The 24,542-nt window shown below is 40.9% G+C and overlaps 1 protein-coding gene across 1 annotated transcript in view; it reads left to right on the forward strand.

Moving 5' to 3' along the window:
• Positions 1-7,175: 7,175 nt before the first annotated feature.
• Positions 7,176-24,542, forward strand: part of LOC129835198 (ubiquinol-cytochrome-c reductase complex assembly factor 1-like) — a 30,598-nt gene continuing 13,231 nt past the window's right edge. The window contains exon 1 of the mRNA XM_055900665.1: positions 7,176-7,364. Within this exon, the coding sequence (XP_055756640.1) occupies positions 7,176-7,364 (189 nt within the window). The remainder of the gene's footprint in view (positions 7,365-24,542) is intronic.

Genomic DNA, 24,542 nt, shown 5'->3' on the forward strand with positions numbered 1-24,542 from the left:
GACACTTCTTACGTCTTCCCCTGGATGCCTTTACGTGATGACGATTCCAACGGGGTCGATTGCACGTTCACAGGCCCTACAAATGAAAAAACCCTGAAGCTAGTCATTCTTTGGGAGCTGCGTCATGAGCAAAGTGGACACCGGCGCGCACCTGTTCCAAGCGTTAGTTTAGCCTGTTATATTTCTCCGGTCATCTTTTCACTCGTTATAGGAGTTAAAAACATCATAAGGTAGTTAATTTAAAGCGTTTTATAGCAATTTATATCCGTTTAGTGCGATTTTGGGACATTTATTTTTGCAACGATGTGAAAAGTTGGGCACGCTTTTCAGTTCATCCCGAACGCAGTTGACTTTTCCACATGGCAAGAGGACAGCTTTCCACCAAAAGACGATTTCTCCCAAGAAAGGATCCTTTGCCCAAGATACTGATGGAAGAACAGCTCAAGGTAGGACATTTTTATTATGATAAATCGTGTTTCTGTCGAAACATTTTAGTGGCTTAGGACGCCATGTTTTTTGACGTAGCTTCGCTTGGCGCAAACTGTATTGAAAAGTAAGGATAAATTAAAAAATGTAATAACGCAATTGTATTAAGAATTAAATTGTCTATCAATCCCTGTCCACCCTATATTTTTTAGTCACGTTTATGAGTATTTATGTATAAGAGTAGATCACTGTCTAAGTGGCGCAAGGACAAATTCTGACCAGCTGAGTTACATTTCACATTGTCTAACCATGATTTTGGTGGCTAAATATAAACATTTTCGATCAAACTGTATATGCATGTTGTAATGTGATGTTACAGGAGTGTCATCGGAAGAATTCTGAGAAGGTTAGTGAAAAAATTAATATATTTTTGGCGATGTTGACGTTATCGCCCACTTTGGCTAGAATCAATGCTGGGCTGCTATGTGCTATGTGCTATGCTAATATAACGATTTATTGTGTTTTCGCTGTAAGACACTTAGAAAATCTGAAATATTGTCTGTATTCACAGGATCTGTGTCTTTCGATTCGTGTATGCTGTGTATTTTTACGAAATGTTTGATGATTAGTAGTTAGGTAAACACGTTGCTCATTGTAATTATTCTAGTCCATTTGTGATGGTGGGTGCAATTGTAAACTATGCCATATACCTGAAATATGCACTTTTTTCTAACAAAACCTATCCCATACCATAAATATGTTATCAGACTGTCATCTAATGAGTTTTTTTGTTGGTTAGGGGCTATAAATATCTTAGTTTAGCCGAATTGGTGATGGCTACTGGTGTTGGTGGACAAATAAAAGATGGTGGATTATGCTAATGTGTTTTTAGGTAATAGATGTACATCTTTACATATTGTGTCTTCCCTGTAAAACATTTTAAAAATCGGAAATGTTGACTGGATTCACAAGATCTGTGTCTTTCATTAGCTGTATTGGACTTTAATGTGTGAAAGTTAAATATTTTAAAAAAATATTTTTTTTGAATTTCGCGGCACTGGTTTTTCAGTGGGGGGGGGGGGGGTGTGCCGCTAGCGCCACGCTGATCCTAGACAGGTTAATGTGTGAAAGTGAAATATTTCAAAAAAATATTATTTGAATTTCGCGCTCTGCCTTTTCAGTGGAATGTGGGAGGAGTTCCGCTAGCGGAACGCCTGGGCGAGACAGGTTAATGTTTTAGGGACTCCTGAGAACCAGCAAACCAGGCTGTCGTCTTGTGAAACAGTGTATGTAAAGAATCTAGCTAGGTAAAGCATTTACTGCAAATTGAATGTACAATTGTGTAAGCGTGCATTGCTTATCTTCTTATGGCTGCAGGGTGAATATTGAAAAACTGGAAAATATGTGCACATTTTCAAACGGCCTCTTAAGAAATTTTTGCTCTTACAATATGCATATATTTACTACTATTGGATAGAAAACAGTCTCTAGTTTCTAAAAACGTTTGAATTATTTCTCTAAGTGGAACATAACTATTTTTACAGCCCATTTCCTATCCGGAATTGAGATTTCCAAATGCGAGGTCTCTCTTTAAGAGCTTGTCTATAAAAGGGCATTTCACTTAGGACTGTAGAAACACGTCATACGCCTTCCTCTGGGTGTAATGCGGTGAGAGAAAGTGAGAGCAGAAAGCAGTTGAATATCTCATCCAGGGACTGAACACAACATCTTTGAGTGAGACCTGCGCACTTAAAAAAAAATTCTGGTCACGAAGTAGAATATGGACTTGGCTCATGGAAAACGCTCGTTAAAGGTGATTATGAGCTCTGGCTACGATATTATTTGATACATGTCACAAAATCATCCTAAAGTATGTTTTTTCAATATAGTTTAATTATATTATTGAAATTTATTCTGGACTTTAGACGTGATGTGACGCAAGAATTGTTTGAAGAAAGAGAGATTAGCGCCGCACGGCCAGTGTGCTTGCTAATACAAGAGGGAAATAGTTCGTTCTGGAACCCAAACAAAGACTGTACTGGACAATGGACCCCTTTACAACATTCTGATGGAATATCAACAAAGATAAGGACCCAATTTGGGATGCTTTTTCATATATCTGTCGAACTGTGCTATGCTACCGTTTGACTAGAATCAATGCTGCCGTATGCTAGCTAATGTAGTAAGCTAATATAACGATATATTGTGTTTTCGCTGTAAAACATTCAAAAATCTGAAATATTGGCTCTATTCACACGATCTTTGTCTTTCATTAGCTATCCACCATATATTTTTCTGAAATGTTGTTGAGGTGTAATTAGTAGTTGACGTTGGTGTCTGTATTTTCTCTGGCTACTCCCGTGCGATTTCAGACTGTAGCTATGATGGGAGCAGTAATGTAAAACTGATTTATAGCTAAAATATGCACATTTTATGAACAAAACATAGATTTATTGTGTAACATGTTATAGGACTGTCATCTGAGGTGGTTTTTTCTAGGTTGTTTAGGTTGGTTCTAGGTTAGTTAGGTTGGCTTGTGCATGCTACTTGAATCCTACTTGTGCTGTGAAAAATGTCTGTCCTCTTTTTTATTTGGTGGTGAGCTAACATAAATATATGTGGTGTTTTCTCTGTAAAACATTTAAAAAATCGGACATGTTGGCTGGATTGACAAGATGTTTATCTTTCAAATGTTGTATTGGACTTGTTAATGTGTGAAAGTTAAATATTTAAAAAAAATAGATTTTGAATTTCGCGCCCTGCACCTGAGCTGGATGTTGTCATAAGTGTACCGGTGACGGGCTGCCCCCCTAACAGGTTATATTTGCCATACAATGCAGCTGAAGTTACATAGCTAGCTAACTATTTACTTGCTTATTGTATAGTGGAGGATACAAATAACTGTATGCCTATGGATGTGTAGCTAGCTACAGTATGTAGCCGATCTATGTATGGACCCTAAAACGTTTGGTATGAATATTAGTTCAGAACCTATGAACCTTAGCTATCATAGCTGGTGTATCAACTTCAAGTCTGAATGGCATTAATGAAGCCTATTGATTGAGTAGAATATAATAAATGCATTATGCCAAGGATGCAAGTCCTAAATACATGTTTCTTTACCACACATGAGATACCCACATTGTAGCATGTACATTGAATATATTCACTGATCATGTAATCTTCCTTGACAAATAAAGTTGCGGTTCCATTCTTTGAATGATGCTGGTGTCTACGTGTATGTATTACAATTATACACTTCAACAGTGTTTACCACTCCTGCTCCTGGAACATCAATGATTACACATTGTAACTATGCAAAAGACAAGAAACATGATTTAAGTAAAGGCTGATTTGTAATACATATATACAGAAAAAAAACAGTACACTACACTTCCTATGCATATCTAACTCCCTTCATCTACATTAATCTGAGGACACAGGATAGGTGGAGTATTTCAATGAGATACTTAATTTCAACCAGTGGAAAATGTGAAACACTTTATTGAAAGTTCATTATCCAGGTGTTATAAATACATAATACTTGCAATATAAATACTATAATATTATAAATACAAGTTCAATCTGTACTTCAATGCACATATGCTGTGCCTTATAAAAAAAGAGGAACAAAGAGGAGGTGGGGAGAGAGGTGTAGAAGACATAGAGATAAGAACAGAGGAGGAGGGAAGACGTCAAATAATTAACGAATTACAGTGCTACCCTAAAATTCTCTCAGTTCATCACAATTACATAGTGTCCATAGCGGTGTCTCCTAAACAGCCTTGGGCCCCCAGTTAGCCTGAAGCTTAGCTTAATTAACTTCTTGCGAATATAGGGGGTGCTGTTTCGACTTAGCATAAGTTGGTCTCCAGATTAAACTGCCTAGTACTCAATTCTTGCTCGTACAATATGCATATTATTATTATTATTGGATAGAAAACACTCTCTAGTTTCTATAGCTGTTGGAATTATGTCTCTGAGTGAAACAGGACTCATTCTACAGCACTTTTCATGACAGGGAGTGAGATATCAGAAATCTTGGCCCCTGTTCCCAGGTAAGTTGTAATGTCCCTGTGAATGCTATGGGGATACAAACACTGCGTACGCCTTCCTCTAGATGTCAGTAAGTGGTGACAATTTGAATGGAGTCGATTGCGCAATCAGGGCCTGTATAAAAGACCAAAGAGCGGAAGTACATTTATTTTCCTCCCTGCGCCTGACGCACGATGGACGTCGGACTGGCCTCCTTCCAAGCTGTTGTTTAGCCAGTAATATATCTCCGGTCATGTTTTTACTCGTTATAGGTGTTAAAAACTTCATAAGGTAGTTAATTTAAACCGTTTTATAGCAATTTATATCCGTTTAGTGCGATTTTCTGGCATTTCTTTGTGACGCATCTCCAAGAGTTGGGCACTTTTCCAGTACATGCCGAACGTTAGTGGCCATTTCGACGTTCCACTTAGAAAATCTGAAATATTGTCTGGATTCACAGGATCTGTGTCTTTCAATTACTGTACGCTGTGTATTTTTAAGAAATGTTTTATGATTAGTAATTAGGTAATACACGTTGCTCTCTGTATTTATTCTAGTCGAGTTGTGATGGTGGGTGCAATTGTAAACTATGATTTCTACCTGAAATATGCACATTTTTCTAACAAAACCTATCCTATACAATAAATATGTTATCAGACTGTCATCTGATGAGGGTTTTTCTTGGTTAGTGGCTATCAATATCTTTATTTGGCCGAATTGGTGATAGCTACTGGTGGAGAGAAAAAATGGTGGACAAAGAAAAATGGTGTCTTTTGCTAACGTAGTTAGCTAATAGATTTACATATTGTGTCTTCCCTGTAAAACATTTTACAAATCAGAAATGATTGCTGGATTCACAAGAAGTGGATCTTTCATCTGGTATCTTGGACTTGTGATTGAATGATATTTAGATGCTACTATTTACTTGTGACGCTATGCTAGCTATGCTATTCAGCTTTTTTACTGGTGGGGGAGGTGGGGGGTGCTCCCGGATCCGGGTTTCTGAGGCGGTAGAAGTTAACAAACCTCCAGACGAGCTTCAATGCCATACAACTCTCCTTCCATGGCCTCCAACTGCTCTTAAATGCAAGTAAAACTAAATGCATGCTATTCAACCGATCACTGCTCGCACCTGCTCGCCCGTCCAGCATCACTACTCTGGACGGCTCTGACTTAGAATACGTGGACAACTACAAATACCTAGGTGTCTGGTTAGACTGTAAACTCTCCTTCCAGACTCACATTAAGCATCTCCAATCCAAAATTAAATCTAGAATTGGCTTCCTATGTCGCAACAAAGTTTCCTTCACTCAAGCTGCCAAACATACCCTCGTATAACTGACCATCCTACCGATCCTCGACTTCGGTGATGTCATCTATAAAATAGCCCCCAACACTCTGCTCAACAAACTGGATGCAGTCTATCACAGTGCCATCCGTTTTGTCATCATAGCCCCATACACTACCCACCATTGCGACCTGTACGCTCTCGTTGGTTGGCCCTCGCTTCATACTCGTCGCCAAGCCCACTGGCTACAGATTATTTACAAGTCTCTGCTAGGTAAAGCCCCGCCTTATCTCAGCTAACTGGTCGCCATAGCAGCACCCACTCGTAGCACGCACTCCAGCAGGTATATCTCACTGGTCACCCCCAAAGCCAATTCCTCCTTTGGTCGTCTTTCCTTCCAGTTCTCTGCTGCCAATGACTGGAACGAACTGCTAAAATCTCTGAAGCTGGAGACTCATATCTCCCTCAGTAGCTTTAAGCGCCCGCTGTCAGAGCAGCTCACAGATCACTGCACCTGTACATAGCCCATCTGTAAACAGCCCATCTATCTATCTACCTACCTCATCCCCATACTGTATTTATCTTGCTCCTTTGCACCCCAGTATCTCTACTTGCACATTCATCTTCTGCACATCTACCATTCCAGTGTGTAATTGCTATATTGTAATTACTTCACCACCATGGCCTATTTATTGCCTTAACTCCCTTATCTTACCTCATTTGCACTCACTGTATATATATACTTTTTGTTTTCTTTTGTTCTACTGTATTATTGACTGTTTTGTTTATTTCATGTGTAACTCTGTGTTGTTGTATGTGTCGAATTGCTATGCTTTATCTTGGCCAGGTCGCAGTTGCAAATGAGAACTTGTTCTCAACTAGCCTACCTGGTTAAATAAAGGTGTGAAAAAATATATATATAAGTAAGACAATAATGCTAATCTTTCTATCTGCTTTTTCACATTACGTTTTTTTGGAGGTACAGCGGAATTAACAAATAGGCCATAATTACAATTATCGAATTAACTTTGATCATTTTATTCGAATTTTTACATTGCCAAAAGTGAAAATTAGTTTTCATGCCACAAGGTACCAGATCCGGCCAAATAGGTTCTGGAACGAAACAGACCAAAATGGAGAGTTCCGTCAGGATCCGGCTCAAATTAAGCACTGGGTAACATCTCTCCTTCATAGCGCCATCCTGAAACATGAAGCAGCTTTGTGCGACCTGTGTTTAGGCCTACACTATTGTACATGGAAGTTCCATATCACGCCAGGAACACCTTAAGTCAAAGATCTCCATGCTTTAGTCACCCAAACATGCCTGGTTAAAACCTGTTTTCCGTGGAGGATGTAGACGCCCGTTGACTTTACCTCATTCTTGACGCCAGTGGGGGAATGAGAACTCAAACGGTAAAGATTGAAGATGACTGCAGGAGCTGGGCCCTCGCTGGAAGCTCAGTCCTTTGCCTTCTCCCAGATATTAACCACTCCTGAGCCCTGGCTGCCCGAGGCCTGCGTGGCAGTGCCCCAATCTGGCCTCATTTTCCTGGTCTTCCACCCAACAGGCCTGAGGGCACCACGGGGGCAAGCCCATATAACTCCAGAAGAGAGGGTTCCTAGAATGAAGGGACCCCTTGTTAACACTGTGGGGAACATGGCACTGAGCGAATGGCTTTGCCGATGCATATTCTGTTCTTTACCTGGATAATGGAGCTACAGACTAGTACAAGGCTGACACACACAGGCTGTTTTGTAGAAGCAGAGCTTCTTTTTGTTTTGGATTCAGACTTAGGGATGAGCCTACTGCATATGTTTGTAATCATCCACACTGCCAGATATATTACAGCCTCTCACTGCTAAAACCCATGCAGTTGCTTCAGATCTAATGTTACTAAAACAAAGGAAAAACCCTTGCCGGGCTCTCCTCCATATGTGAAGCACCATATGTAGAGCACAGCAAAGCTAGTTTCAGGTAGGCTGGTGTTTGGGAGGCGGGAGTTGGGGGATTTATATCTGAGCAATAACAAAGTGAGATATGACACTCATTTCAAGCGAAAGGGCACCGGCAGGGCCTTCCCCTGCGCTCTCTGGGGTGATTAGTGAAGCATATTAAATATCTTGCTTAAAGGGGCTGTGTCAGCCAAAACAGTTGTAGAAAAACGCTGCCAGATGTGGGTGATTATGCGCAGGTCCCCAATTATGCACAGGTGCATGACCTCACGCCATGCTGATAGCCAACACAGACATGGATGGAAGCCCTTAAACTGATTTTTAGTAAAAAAGATCCCAAAAAATTCTCCAAAAAGACCAGGGCCTGTATCCAGTAAGTGTCTCAGAGTAGGAAATTGGTTATAATTGCTGAGAATAGAGACATTTTCTGGGTAAAAATGAAAGCTATGCAGTATGAATCCTTTAGTCCCACCTAGTCGACAGATATTTAGTAGACCTGATGAGCTGTCCTAACCAATTAAGAGTAACCAGCAGGTGTCTTAATAATATGAAAATGCAGTGGTTATTCAAATAATGTTTTGATATTTCTATATGATCAATCCATGCAACGCTAGCTCTTGTGCTTTTGAAAGTGATGAGGCCTGTTTCACATGATATGCCTAAATACTTATAACTACGAGGATAATAAATAATCACGTTTTTCTTTAAATTATTTAGTTACCTACATCATGTTAAAAACTTCTTGCGGATCAGTGGGACGCCAGCGTCCCATTTCGACAACTTCCGGTGAAATTGCAGAGCGCAAAATCCAAATCACAGAATTAGTCATATTTAACATTCTTGAAAATGAAAGTGTCATACATCAGTTAAAAGCTTAACTTCTTGTTAATTCAGCCGCTGTGTCAGATTTCAAAAAGGCTTTACGGCAAAAGCACACAATGCGATTATCTGAGGACAGCGCCCAGCACACAAAAGCATTAAAAACATTTTCCATCCAGACAGATGCGCCACAAGTCAGAAATAGCAATAAAATAAATAATTAACCTTTGAAGATCTTCTTCTGTTGGCACTCCAAAAGGTAAAACTTAAAAATAAAGGAGAGCCGCACACTCTAGGAGCTCAGATGCAAAAATATTTAATTTACCAACGTTTCGACAGGCAAGCTGTCTTCGTCAGGGTACAATCACAGACACTGCGGGATGACTCGTTTATATATAGTGTCAAGACACACAGGTGTCTGTAATCACGGCCAAGAGTGGCCTAATATCATTGGTTAATTTCTCAAATATTAAAATGGCATAGAAAGAGCAGCATACAAAAAATACAAATGGATTGCATACGATCATAGACTCACTTAAGACCACACAAGCCTACAAACAACCACAATGGCAAAGTCACAACAATCACAAGACCTCCAGGGCGCCCTATGGTAGCGGGCATTGATACAGTAACGGCCCCTCTATCTACTTTTGTTGACTTTTTTATTAGACCACTCGCAGAACAGCTCCCCTCATTTGTAAAGGACACCAGCAGTATGATCTCTGTCATAGAATCTCTTGATCCTCTCCCTGAGAATACCTTGTTAGTTACTTTTGATGTTGAGTCGTTATACACAAATATTCCTCACGAGGGCGGTATTGAAGCTATGGAACATTTTCTACTGCAACGTGACCCTAATAAACTACCTTCCAGTGAATGCATTATAACATTGGCTGAAATAGTACTTACACACAACTATTTCATGTTTCTAAATTATTTCTTTATTCAGACGAAGGGTACTGCTATGGGATCCCCCATGGCTCCTAACTATGCTAATTTGTATGTGGGTTACATGGAGAAACAGTCTATTTTCAATCCTCTCAAAAACATTTTCTTGCCTAACATCATTATTTGGAAACGGAATATTGATGATATTTTTGTTCTATGGAGGGGTGATGCAAAACAGCTCGAGGCGTTCCATGCTTTTCTTAACTCCTGTTCTGAGCACCTGAGATTTACTATGCAATCTGATACACGTCAAATCAGTTTTCTTGATCTTCTGATCTTGTGTGAAAATAATGTTCTATACACTGATCTTTACAGGAAACCTACTGATCTAACAGTTTGTTGAGGGCTGATAGTTGTCACCCACTTCCCTTGAAAAATAGTTTGCCCTACAACCAATTCTGTCGAATCAAAAGAATTTGCAAAAAACAATCAGATTTCGACAGAAATATGGCTGAGTCGCAAAGAAAGTTCAAGGAGAGGGGGTACAAAAATGATCAGATTAATATTGCCATTGAGAAAATTCAAAACAAAACGAGACATGACCTTTTTCAAGGGCAGTCTCGCAAAAAGACGCATTCTTGTATTCTAACTACCCGCTATTCAAAGCGTTCTGAACAAATTAAGGGAATCATTCACAAACATTGGCACATTCTAAAATCTGATGATAGTCTCGGTAATGTGTTTTCAGACCTTCCCTTGGTTGTGTTTTCGCTGGGCAGAAATCTCAGAGACCAATTGGTACACTCTGATTTGCCACCCAAGATGTTCCTGAACAACGTCTATTTGCGCCCCTACTGGATGGAAATTATAAGTGTAATGGCTGTGCTCAATGCAATGGCACTTATAAATGCAGATCCTTCAAACACCCACAAACAGGGAAATCGATCCCAATCAAAGGTATTATTACGTGCTCCACTAAGGCAGTTATTTATCTTATAACTTGTCCTCGTGGTAAAAATTATGTGGGTAAAACAAAGCGTGAATTAAAAGTACGTATCTCAGAGCATCGTAGCACCATTAGGTGCCAAAACTTGACCTACCCAGTTGCGGCCCACTTTTTGGAGGCAGGCCACTCGATTTCGTCTCTGCGTTATATTGGCATCGAACATGTCACCCTCCCTAGGAGAGGGGGTGACCTTGATAATTTATTGTTAAAACGTGAGGCTGCTTGGATCTTTAACTTAAAGACCCTTGCTCCCTTCGGTCTCAACGTGGACTTTGATCTGAAGCCATTCTTGTGATTGTTGTGACTTTGCCATTGTGGTTGTTTGTAGGCTTGTGTGGTCTTAAGTGAGTCTATGATCGTATGCTATCCATTTCTATTTATTGTATGCTGCTCTTTCTATGCCATTTTAATATTTGAGAAATTAACCAATGATATTAGGCCACTCTTGGCCATGATTACAGACACCTGTGTGTTTTGACACTATATATAAACGAGTCATCCCACAGTGTCTGTGCTTGTACCCTGATGAAGACAGCTTGCCTGTCGAAACGTTGGTAAATTAAATATTTTTGCATCTGAGCTCCTAGAGTGTGCGGCTCTCCTTTATTTTTAAGTTTTCTTCTCCGCTAGCCAGCACCTCGCCTAAATAGGTGTGCGTTTCTTTTTCTTCTAGATGGCACTCCAAAAGGTCCCAGCTACATCACAAATGGTCATTTTGTTCGATAACGTCCTTCTTTATATCCCCAAAAACTCAGTTTAGCTGGTGCGCTTCATTCAATAATCCACCGGTTTCCCTCTTTCAAAATGCATACAAAATGAATCCCAAACGTTACTAATAAACTTCTCCAAACAAGTCAAACAATGTTTATAATCAAACATCAGGTACCCTAATATGTAAATAAACGATTAAAAATGAAGGCAGAAAATTGTTATTGTCATTGCAGGAGATAAACAACAAAGTACACACATTCGCCAGTACGCGTAACAAACACTACAGCAAAAATGGGAGCCACTTAGAAAAACTACAAATTCTAGCTCATTTTTCCAAAAACAAGTCTAAAACTCTTTCTAAAGACTGTTGACATCTAGTGGAAGCCCTAGGAACTGCAATCTGGGAGGCTTTCCCTTCATATTAAAAATGACAGCCATTGGAATCAATGGTGGGCTGAATTTTTTTTTTCTGGATGGTTTGTCCTTGGGTTTTCACCTGCCCTATCAGTCCTGCTATACTCAGACATGATTTTAACAGTTTCAGAACCGTTATAGTGTTCTCTATCCAAATCTACCAATTATATGCATATCCTAGCTTCTGGGCTTGAGTAACAGGCAGTTTACTTTGGGCACGCTTGTCATCCAGATATCAAAATACTGCCCCCTAGCCCAACAAAGTTATTTAAAGTTATCCCTTTGGAGCGCAACATCACGTTGTTAAACAAGATGCCTATATTGGGCATGTCTATGTTGGGCAATTTAAGCCATCTTTGAGTTTCGATTATAATGATAGATCTTTGAAACGTTGTATGCAACATTATCGGCAAGTGACTTCATGCCTACTCTGCTGCCAAAGTGATTTAGAGTTGTTGACGTGTGTGTAGATATAACGGTAATATTGTCAAATCCACATTTAACAACCATCAGAATTGGTTCAAGAAAAAGTTTATGCATGCCAACATATTAGGAAATAATTAAGTGTAAGCAAAGTGATCGTGTCAGGTGAAAATGATCTCAAACGTTTTACCATTGCAACAATTGATGTACAGTCACATTCACTATGGTTATCTGAAGCATGCTATAGAGTTCACAGCTGGCGATGTCTCTTCACATTTGGTTATTCCCCATTATTTGCAACAATGTCAATGAGCGTCAGCACTATCTTTCCTTTGCGTTACCTCAAACTGTCATGATTACCAGCTGAAAAACTTTTATGAGTTGATTCTACTCCTGGGTAGTGTCTTAACGCCATCCTAAAACCTACTCTGAGCTGGGAGTTTTTTGTTGTTGTCATAAAACACACTAGTGCAGTACAGCTGTTTTTCACAGCATTGCAACCACCTTTGAAAATATATGGATAATTTGACATTTTTTTATATTGTATTATACCAGCATTTCTTTAGAAAGTTTACACACATATTAGTATGTTGAAAGCTATATTTAAAGAAATACACCTTTAATCAAAAAACAAATATGTAATTAGAATTACTCAATAGAATCTGAAAAACTTAAATTGGTGTCTTATGCTGACTAACGGGTTTGATACAGAGTGCTGGTGACCCCTTACTACACCCACCATATTCACTGCAATATACTATATGAATTACATATTGGCTTGTAGAGGAAAAAAATATTCTACATGCTGAGGTAAAAGTGATGTTGAGAATACTCAGTAGGGACTGTAGAATCTATATATGGTGTTATTTATTGGGGGACTTATGTCTAAATACCCAGCAGCCCTTTCTACCCCACCCACTCCATTGGTCCCAATGCAATACACCGTGGGCCTATAAATGACGTACAGTGCTTTCGGATTCAGACCCATTGTAACGGATTTCCTCCTCCTCTTCATCCGAAGAGGAGGAGCAGGGATTCGACCAAAACGCAGCGTTGTGAAATGACATAATGATTTATTTCCAGACGAAGACGAACACGGAAAACACTTGGAGAATTACAAAAAACAACAAACGACGATGTAGACAGACCTGGACATGGAACTTACATAAAACACGAAGAACGCATGAAACAGGTACAGACTACATAAACGAACGAACAAACCGAAACAGTCCCGTATGGTGCGACAAACACAGACACAGGAGACAACCACCCACCACAATCAAAGTGAAAACACCTACCTTAATATGGCTCTCAATCAGAGGAAATGAAAACCACCTGCCTCTAATTGAGAGCCATATCAGGTCACCCTGTAACCAACATAGAAACACATAACATAGACTACCCACCCAAACTCACGCCCTGACCGTCAAACACATACAAAAGAACAGAAAACCGGTCAGGAACGTGACACCCATTGACTTTTTCCACGTTTTGTTACGTTACAGCCTTCTTCTAAAATGGATTAAATAAATAAAAATCCTCAGCAATCTACACACAATACCCAGTAATGACAAAACGAAAACAGGTTTTAAGAAATGTTTGCAAATTTATAAAAAAGAAATACAGAAACACCTTATGTAAATAAGTATTCAGCCCCTTTGCTATGAGACTCCGAAATTGAGCTCAGGTGAATCCTGTTTCCATTGATCATCCTTGAGATGTTTCTACAACATGATTGGAATCCACCAGTGGTAAATCAATTTGATTGGACATGATTTGGAAAGGTACACACCTGTCTATATAAGGTCCCACTGTTGACAGAGCATGTCAAGGCAAAAAACCAGGCCATGAGGTCGAAGGAATTGTCCTTTGATCTCCGAGATAGGATTGTGTCGAGGCACAGATCTGGGGAAGGGAACCACATTTAAAGAACACAGTGGCCTCCATCATTCTTATATGGAAGATGTTTTGAACCTCCAAGACTTTTCCTAGAGCTGGCCAAACTGAGCAATCTGGGGAGAAGGGCCTTGGTCAAGGAGGTGACCAAGAACGTAATGGCACTCTGACAGAGCTCTAGAGTTCCTCGGTGGAGATGGGAGAACCTTCCAGAAGGACAACCATCTCTGCAGCACTCCACCAATCAGGCCTTAATTGTAGAGTGGCTAGACAGAAGCAACTCCTGAGTAAAAGGCACTTGACAGCACGCTTGGAGTTTGACAAAAGGCACCTAAAGACTCTCAGACCATGAGAAAGAAGATTCTCTGGTCTGATGACACCAAAATTGAACTCTTTAGCCTGAATGCCAAGCGTCACATCTGGAGGAAACCTGGCACCATCCCTACGGTGAAGCATGGTGGTGGCAGCATCATGCTGTGGGGATGTTTTTCAACGGCGGAGACTGGGAGACTAGTCAGGATCGAGGCTTGAACCCGATCGAACATCTCTCGAGAGACCTGAAAATAGCTGTGCAGCCACACCTCCATCCAACCTGACAGCTTGAAAGGATCTGCAGAGAAGAATGGGAGAAACTCCCCAAATACATGTGTGCCAAGCTTGTAGCGTCATACCCAAGAAGACTTGATGCTGTAATCACTGCCGAAGGTGCTTCAACCAAGTACTGAGTAAAGGGTCTGAATACTTATGTAAATGTGATATTTCAGTTTTTTATTTGTAATAAATTAGCAGAAATTTCTAAACCTGTTTTTGCTTTGTTGTTATGGGGTATTGTTTATAGATTGATGGGGGCGATGATTTAATCAATTTTAGAAGAAGGCTGTAACGTAACAAAATGTGGAAAATTTCTGTGCCAAAGTAAAATGGGGGTTGGGATAATTCAGTAGGGTCTGTAGAATCTATACAGTGCCTTCAGAAAGTATTCACACCCCTTGACCTTTTTCACATTTTGTTTTGTGTTGCAGCCTGAATTTAAAGTGGATTAAATTGGGATTAATTGGAGTCGGCTATGAACTTTACTTCAGTAAAATGTCATTCTAATGTACACAGACAAGTTCAACAATATAGGCCACCTACTGTTGTGCAATGGTAGCAACGTTATCTGCTTGATCTCTTGCCATTCAGACACACACAATCGACCCTCGGGAACTATAGGGTTGAATTATAAAATACATTTGCGATCAAAAGTTTAATAGTAAACTCAAAGTCCAAGAGGAAAACAATTATCAACTCCAGCAAAGTTTGCAAGTAAGTATATGAATGTTTTTTTGGCTGTAGGCTAACCAGTAGGCTATGTACATTTGCAAGCAATGCATATGTGGATCCATCTGTTTATTAGCCAGCTGGATTAGCTAGCTTGCTTCACTTACCAATAGTAGAGAGAGCTGGCATTTGTGATTATTATTCATAGTGCACAGCATGCTGGTACTGGTCATGCTAAGGAGTCTAAAATGTGGTCCAACTAGCAAGAAAGTATTCTCAACCACTTGCTGAATGAAAATCACCCACAATTACAGTTTTGATAGCAACATCAAAACAACTTTGACCCGCCAGTGTTTTCAAAATCTGCCCTCCTGTGCATCTTCGGCTGGTGCACAGACAGGAGCCAATATTACCCCCCTTCTTTTTTCAAACCACTTGAGCATGCTGTGTCTGACCAATTATCTTGTTAGCTCTCTCAGAACAATCGACCCTAACCAGTCAGGCCTCAAGGGGGCTCACTCAACTGAGACCGCTTTCCTCTGTTTTCATCCTCCTATATCTATCCACTGCCTTAGACACCATCAGATCCTCCTCTCCACCCTCTCAGGACGTCTCAGGCTCTGCACACTCCTAGATTGCATCCTACCTGGCAGGTTGCTCCTACCAGGTGGCGTGGAGAGGATCTATGTCTGCACCACATGCTCTCACTACTGGTGTCCCCCAGGGCTCAGTTCTAGGCCTTATCCTCTTTTCTCTTTACACCAAGTCACTTGGCTCTGTCATATCCTCTCCTATTATTGCTATGCGGATGACATTCAACTACTCTTCTCCTTCACCGTTTCTGACACCCAGGTGGCAACATCTCACCGTTTTGTCGAGCTTAACCTCGACAAAACGGAGCTGCTCTTCCTCCTGGAGAAGGTTTACTCCCTCCAATACCTCTCCATCATGGTTGACTACTTAATGGTGTCACCCTCCCAGAGTGCAAAAAACCTTGACCTTGATCCTGGACAACACCCTGTCGTTCTCTGCAAACATCAAAGCAGCTCCTGCAGGTTCATGTTCTACAATATCCGTAGAGTACGACCTTTCCTCACACTAAACCAGCCACAACAAAGCATTTCTATCCCCCCAAAATATTATGGGTGACATTTTAGTCACTCAAAAGGCTATTTTACATGGGAATCAGAATTACTGTTCGGGACCTTTAAGATAAATGCACTAATTGTAAGTTGCTCTGGATAAGAGTGTCTGCTAAATGACAAAAATATATATATTAACCTTTACGACATGCATTTTTCAGCTAAGTTAAAATTGTATTCTCTATAACGCAACTCTCATTTATAATAACTATTGTTTGTAATGAGAGGGATATACAGTGGCAAGAAAAAGTATGTGAACCCTATGGAAATACCTGGATTTCTGCCTAAACAATAGAATTACAGTATACAGTCTGCTTAAACTAATAATACACCAACAATTATACGTTTTCATGTCTTTATTGAACACACCGTGTAAACATTCGCAGTGTAGGGTGTAAAAACTATGCGAACCCTTGGGTTTAATAACTGGTCGACCCTCCTTTGGCAGCAATAACCTCAACCAAACGTTTTCTGTAGTTGCGGATGAGACCTGCACAACAGTCAGGAGGAATTCTGGACGATTCCTCTTTACAAAACTGTTTCAGTTCAGCAATATTCTTGGGATGTCTGGTGTGAACTGTTCTCCTGAGGTCATGCCACAGTATCTCAATTGAGCTTCAATTGGCGGACAGATACAGTGGTTGCTCAACTAAAAGATTTGCGATTATGCTGCGGGACTTAGAGGTAATCTGTGGTTTAGTACGGTACCCTGCGTCAACACTACATTGCTCCAGACCAGTGCAAGGGGGGAGTTAGAGCACTGATTTATGCTTTTGGGTCCCAAGGCGCTACTGTGTCTCTAACTGACAATGAATGGGCAACATAAACCAAATTGAAACTGATAATTGTACACGACTTCAAAATGTAATTTCAATTAACTGAATGATGAAGATGAAGGTGATTGAATTTAGAACAATAGTGTAAGAATTGCTATTCTTCTGCCCTGCAGCGCACATATCTTTTGTTACTACTCGTCAGTATTACTTACTAAAAGTGTTGTTACACTAAGATTTTTATTCTAAGAGAAAATTAGACTACAATTAGGGTGTGGAAACGTTAGGATTATTTTGCTCTTACTGTAGTACTGTAGCCTAAACCTGACCTTTCACATTGTACAGCGCCCTTTTGGCGCTGCGTTCTAAGACACTGCATCGCAGTGCAAACTGCTTTGCTGCAAATGGTGGTTAAATACCTACACGTTCCAGGGTTAGGACTTGAAATTGAGCCGAGTCTGAGAGGATCCCCAAAACTTAAGGTATTTTGGTTTCAGTTTTTTTTCTTAAAAAAATATATATATAGCCTATCAATGTGTAGGCATACAGTTGTGGCCAAAAGTTTTGAGAATGACACAAATATTAATTTTCACAAAGTTTGCTGCCTTAATGGCAATTTGCATATACTCCAGAATGTTACGAAGAGTGATCAGATGAATTGCAATTAATTGCAAAGTCCCTCTTTGCCATGCAAATGAACTGAATCCCCCAAAAACATTTCCACTGTATTTCAGCCCTGCCACAAAAAGGACCAGGTGACATCATGTCAGTGATTCTCTCGTTAACAGAGGTGTGAGTGTTGACGAGGACAAGTCATGCTGAGTTCGAATAACAGACTGGAAGCTTCAAAAGGAGGGTGGTGCTGGAATCATTGTTCTTCCTCTGTCAACCATGGCTACCTGCAAGGAAACACGTGCCGTCATCATTGCTTTGCACAAAAACAGCTTCACAGGCAAGGATATTGCTGCCTGTAAGATTGCACCTAAATCAACCATTTATCGGATCATCAAGAACTTCAAGGAGAGCGGTTAAATTGTTGTGAAGAAGGCTTCAGGGCGCCCAAGAAAGTCCAGCAAGCGCCAGGATCGGGGCACCACCAGTTCAGAGCTTGCTCAGGAATGGCAGCAGGCAGGTTTGAGTGCATCTGCACCTGCACGCACAGTGAGGCGAAGACTTTTGGAGGATGGCCTGGTGTCAAGAAGGGCAGCAAAGAAGCCATTTCTCTCCAGGAAAAACATCAGGGACAGACTGATGTTCTGCAAAAGGTACAGGGGTTGGACTGCTGACTAGGGTAAAGTAATTTTCTCTGATGAATCCTGAATCCTCTGATGAACTACAGACCAGTATCCCTTCTTTCTTTTCTCTCCAAAACTCTTGAACGTGCCGTCCTTGGCCAGCTCTCCTGCTATCTCTCTCAGAATGACCTTCTTGATCCAAATCAGTCAGGTTTCAAGACTAGTCATTCAACTGAGACTGCTCTTCTCTGTGTCACGGAGGCGCTCCGCACTGCTAAAGCTAACTCTCTCTCCTCTGCTCTCATCCTTCTAGACCTATCGGCTGCCTTTGATACTGTGAACCATCAGATCCTCCTCTCCACCCTCTCCGAGCTGGGCATCTCCGGCGCGGCCCACGCTTGGATTGCGTCCTACCTGACAGGTCGCTCCTACCAGGTGGCGTGGCGAGAATCTGTCTCCGCACCACGTGCTCTCACCACTGGTGTCCCCCAGGGCTCTGTTCTAGGCCCTCTCCTATTCTCGCTATACACCAAGTCACTTGGCTCTGTCATATCCTCACATGGTCTCTCCTATCATTGCTATGCAGACGACACACAATTAATCTTCTCCTTTCCCCCCTCTGATAACCAGGTGGTGAATCGCATCTCTGCATGTCTGGCAGACATATCAGTGTGGATGACGGATCACCACCTCAAGCTGAACCTCGGCAAGACGGAGCTGCTCTTCCTCCCGGGGAAGGACTGCCCGTTCCATGATCTCGCCATCACGGTTGACAACTCCATTGTGTCCTCCTCCCAGAGTGCTAAGAACCTTGGCGTGATCCTGGACAACACCCTGTCGTTCTCAACTAACATCAAGGCGGTGACCCGTTCCTGTAGGTTCATGCTCTACAACATTCGCAGAGTACGACCCTGCCTCACGCAGGAAGCGGCGCAGGTCCTAATCCAGGCACTTGTCATCTTCCGTCTGGATTACTGCAACTCGCTGTTGGCTGGGCTCCCTGCCTGTGCCATTAAACCCCTACAACTCATTCAGAACGCCGCAGCCCGTCTGGTGTTCAACTTTCCCAAGTTCTCTCACGTCACCCCGCTCCTCCGCTCTCTCCACTGGCTTCCAGTTGAAGCTCGCATCCGCTACAAGACCATGGTGCTTGCCTACGGAGCTGTGAGGGGAACGGCACCTCCGTACCTTCAGGCTCTGATCAGGCCCTACACCCAAACAAGGGTACTGCGTTCATCCACCTCTGGCCTGCTCGCCTCCCTACCTCTGAGGAAGTACAGTTCCCGCTCAGCCCAGTCAAAACTGTTCGCTGCTCTGGCACCCCAATGGTGGAACAAACTCCCTCACGACGCCAGGTCAGCGGAGTCAATCACCACCTTCCGGAGACACCTGAAACCCCACCTCTTTAAGGAATACCTAGGATAGGATAAAGTAATCCTTCTAACCCCCCCCCCCCCTTAAAAGAGTTAGATGCACTATTGTAAAGTGGTTGTTCCACTGGATATCATAAGGTGAATGCACCAATTTGTAAGTCGCTCTGGATAAGAGCGTCTGCTAAATGACTTAAATGTAAATGTAATCCCCTTTCCGATTGTTTGGGGCATCCGGCAAAAAGCTTGTCCGGAGAAGACAAGGTGAGCCCTACCATCAGTCCTGTGTCATGCCAACAGTAAAGCATCCTGAGACCATTCATGTGTGGGGTTGCTTCTCAGCCAAGGGAGTGGGCTCACTCATAAATTTGCCTAAGAACACAGCCATGAATAAAGAATGGTACCAACACATCCTCCGAGAGCAACTTCTCCCAACCATCCAGGAACAGTTTGGTGACAAACAATGCCTTTTCCAGCATGATGGAGCACCTTGCCATAGGGCAAAAGTGATAACTAAGTAGCTCAGGGAACAAAACATTGATATTTTGGGTCCATGGCCAAGAAACTCCCCAGACCTTAATCCCATTGAGAACTTGTGGTCAATCCTCAAGAGGCGGGTGGACAAACAAAAACCCACAAATTTCTGACAAACTCCAAGCATTTATTATGCAAGAATGAGCTGCCATTGGTCAGCATGTGGCCCAGAAGTTAATTGACAGCATGCCAGGGCAGATTGCAGAGGTCTTGAAAAAGAAGGGTCAACACAGCAAATATTCACTCTTTGCATCAACTTCATGTAATTGTCAATGGAAGCCTTTGACACTTATGAAATGCTTGTAATTATACTTCAGTATTCCATAGTAACATCTGACAAAAATATCTAAAGACACTGAAGCAGCAAACTTTGTGGAAATTAATATTTGAGTCATTCTCAAAACTTTTGGCCACGACTGCAATGTGTAATATAATCGATAATTAAATAAAGGTTTATTTAAAAAATCAAAACATAAGTGTACTAAAAACGTGAAGGTGTTTTTATAGAGCATACACCCATGTCGACAACCAGCTGTGTAGATCAGTGGACAAAGGGCTGGACAGCGGGCCACACCGAAGAAAAAAACGCATGGTTGCCAAGAAAGCGGTTTGTTTTGCTAGATTCTTATAATGTGTAAGCAGCATTTGTGTGTTGGAGTCGCATTTAATTCTTAATTGATCTACTGTTTCTATCATAGGCCACTATAATCGATGGGGGGTCAGGGCGGTACCAATCTGCTCATCTATTGAAGGTGCACATAGATCAGATTCAAACTTTGAAGACCGAGATTGAGTCATTGAAGGCAGAGAAAGAGAAACATTATCTGAGGGTAGAGATACAGGCGACAGCTAATGCATTGGTCCAGAGTCAGGCGATATTAGCAGAGAGTCACTCGACATTGGCAGAGTGTCAGGTGGCATTGGCGCAGAGTCAGGTGGAGAATGATGCGTTGAAGAGGGCAAGGATCGAGATGGAGTCAAAATCCATCCACCTGTGAGCTCTGGAACTCCACTTCTGACAGGTAGAGTCAACATACCTGGCGGGGTCGTCGGTTCACCCTGACATTTACATTCCTCTTCTGACAACAGAACTTGACCAACTGCTCACCAGGCATAGCAAGGGCCGTCCGGACCATTATGCTGTTCTGCTATTGCAAGATGTATAACCGAAGAGAGATACCACGAGTGAACACAGAATACCAACTGGGATGGATCCCGAGGCAAATGTGGCTTAACAGTGAACCTCCGGATGTTCATCATTAATACTGTGTCTCAGTGTTTCTGTCCATGACTGATGCAACCCGAAAAAGCATTAAAGAATGAGTTAATGAGTACTTGATGTCACCGAGAAAGTCTGGACATGGCCTGCTCTCCCTTATGGGAAAGTGCCTAATTCCTTACATGTTTACTACAGTATGTACTGTAGGCTATGTTTACTTGTTAAACTGCACAGTAGCCTGATAAACTATCTTCAAAGTCTTTAAATTCTTTGTTATCCAAATGTTTAAAATACGCGTGGGCGCAACCGCAAAAAAATCAGATAAAGCATATACTGTACAGTACTGTATTTCTTCATCAGCATCGTTATGCTTTCCTTAATAAAATAATGATAAAAGTACTCTTTTCAAAATGTCAATGTTTATTTAGTTATGTATCCATAACGAATTACTATGGGAATAAATATCACTGAATAACAGAAATATTGGAACAAAGTAGGCTAATGAAGTTAAATATATTGTTGCTGACTGGAAAATACCATCTCTAACACACACGTCATGTTTTACAGCGCCATTATGGCTATTAGCAGGGCTATTAGCAGGACAATAGACTTGCCTAGAAGGAGGGTAGGGGTAGAATTCTATCGCCAAATGTATTTCTTAGTTAGGTTGGCTGTATCACAACCGGCCGTGATTGGTTGCAATTTCAGTTTAATCCACCAGAAAAGACAGAACAAATAATACAACAAATATTGTGGTTAAATTTAAATATACTAATTGATTAAAAACATGATCAATTGTAACCTTTAACATGTGGATGGGGGAAAAAGTATTATTATTATTAACCCTGTTTTTCACAAGCGTAGCAGGCTATGATTTCTGCAAACAATGTTTCTAGGACGGGCTTTTAGCAGGTCATGGCTCCCGAGTGGCGCAGTGGTCTAAGGCACTACATCTCAGTGCTAGATGCTTGACTACAGTCCCTGGTTCAAATCCAGGCTGTATCACATCCGTCCATGATTGGGAGTACCATAGGGCGGCGCACAATTGCCCCTGCGTCATCTGCGTTAGGGGAGGGTTTGGCTGAACGGGATGTCCTTGGTTTCTCTCCCTCTAAAAACATAAATATTTTGGCCTTTATAAATATTATTTTGGCCTTTATTCAGATTACAATAGTACACTTTCGCCTAAAAAAAAATAAGAATCTCCAAAATATCGTTATATATAGCCTACCCGCTGTGGTCAACTATTTCAGCACCGTTTCGTGCTGCTCTGAGACAAGCATGGAGAAACGAAAATGTTCAATTATATTCCATGATATTCTTATGATATGTGTTGACTGAATATGAGCAAGTGATGTCTGCTAAATAATCGAGTTGATGGCACAGTCATATAGCCTCGGCACATACATAAAGCTTTGGATCATTCATGGCTTTGGATCAAAATAAATATGTACCAACATTCTTTCTGATAGACTCTAAAGAAATATTTTGGTTATGATGACCTGGACACCATGTACAATATTACAATAGCCAATTATGGCTATTAGCAGGAAAATATACGCTTACCAACACCTCTCTGTATTTTGATACTTTGTGCAAGGCATTTGATCAGCATTAAAAACTTTGGATGTGGCCTCCGGAGTGGTGCAACTGTCTAAGACACTGCATCGCTACAGATGCTGGTTCAATACCCGTGCTGGCCGCGACCAGGAGACCCATGTGGCGGCTTTTGGTGTCTCCTTCTAAAAACAAAAATAAATAATTCTAAATAACAAACTGGCTTTATTTACAAATTAGTATGAATATCTCACCCCATGTTCAAGAATGGCCTTTTTCTCGCTCACTCTAGGTTAAATGAAAACGAAATAATCTCCAAAATATCGTACATTTTTAAACAATTATTATTGTTTATTTATTGTGATTATTATTATTATTATTTATTAGTTAAAAATTATATATAAGCACCTTAGATATTCTCACAGTTCAGATTTGCCCTAACGAAAAATTGCCCTTTTAGATATTAATTTAATCCAATCGTCTAAATGTAATTATTGGCGGAGAGTCACGTTATAAAAAAAAATATTATTAGATATACTGTAGGCCCAACGTAGGTGAAGTGAGTCTCACTAGTGTTGATTAACCTCTAACGAGCCTCTACCCCGGATCTGGGAGCCCCCCCCCCCCCCCCCCCCCCCCCCACACTGATTAGCATCGCTAGCATAGCGTCACAATTAAATAGTAGCATCTAAATATCATTAAATCACAAGCCCAAGACACCTAATGAAAGATACAGATCCTGTGAATAAAGCCACCATTTCAGATTTTTAAAATGCTTTACAGGGAAGACACAATATGTAAATCTATTAGCTAAACACGTTAGCAAAAATCACCATTTTTCTTGTCCACCATTTTCTCTCAACACCAGTAGCTATCACCAATTTGGCTAAACTAAGATATTGATAGCCACTAACCAAGAAAAAACCTCATCAGATGACAGTCTGATAACATATTTATGGTATAGGATAGGTTTTGTTAGAAAAATGTGCATATTTCAGGTAGATATCATAGTTTACAATTGCACCCACCATCACAACTGACTAGAATAAATACATAGAGCAACGTGTATTACCTAATTACTAATCATCAAACATTTCGTAAAAATACACAGCATACACTAATCGAAAGACACAGATCCTGTGAATACAGACAATATTTCAGATTTCTAAGTGTCTTACAGCGAAAACACAATAAATCGTTATATTAGCATACCACATGTGCAAACATTACCAGAGCATTGATTCAAGCCAAAGAGAGCGATAACGTAATCATCGCCAAAATATATTAATTTTTTCACTAACCTTCTCAGAATTCTTCAGATGACACTCCTGTAACATCATATTACAACATACATAGAGAGTTTGTTCGAAAATGTGCATATTTAGCCACCAAAATCATGGTTAGACAATGACAAAAGTAGGTCAGCTGGTCAAAAAATGTCGTGCATCATATTAGACAGTGATCTAGTCTTATACATAAATACTCATAAACTTGACTAAAAAATACAGGGTGGACAGCGATTGATAGACAATTTAATTCTTAATACAATCGCGGAATTACATTTTTTAAATTATCCTTACTTTTCAATACAGG

The sequence above is a fragment of the Salvelinus fontinalis genome, chromosome 3, assembly GCF_029448725.1.
Source record: "Salvelinus fontinalis isolate EN_2023a chromosome 3, ASM2944872v1, whole genome shotgun sequence".
In the NCBI taxonomy this organism is placed as follows: Eukaryota; Metazoa; Chordata; class Actinopteri; order Salmoniformes; family Salmonidae; genus Salvelinus; species Salvelinus fontinalis.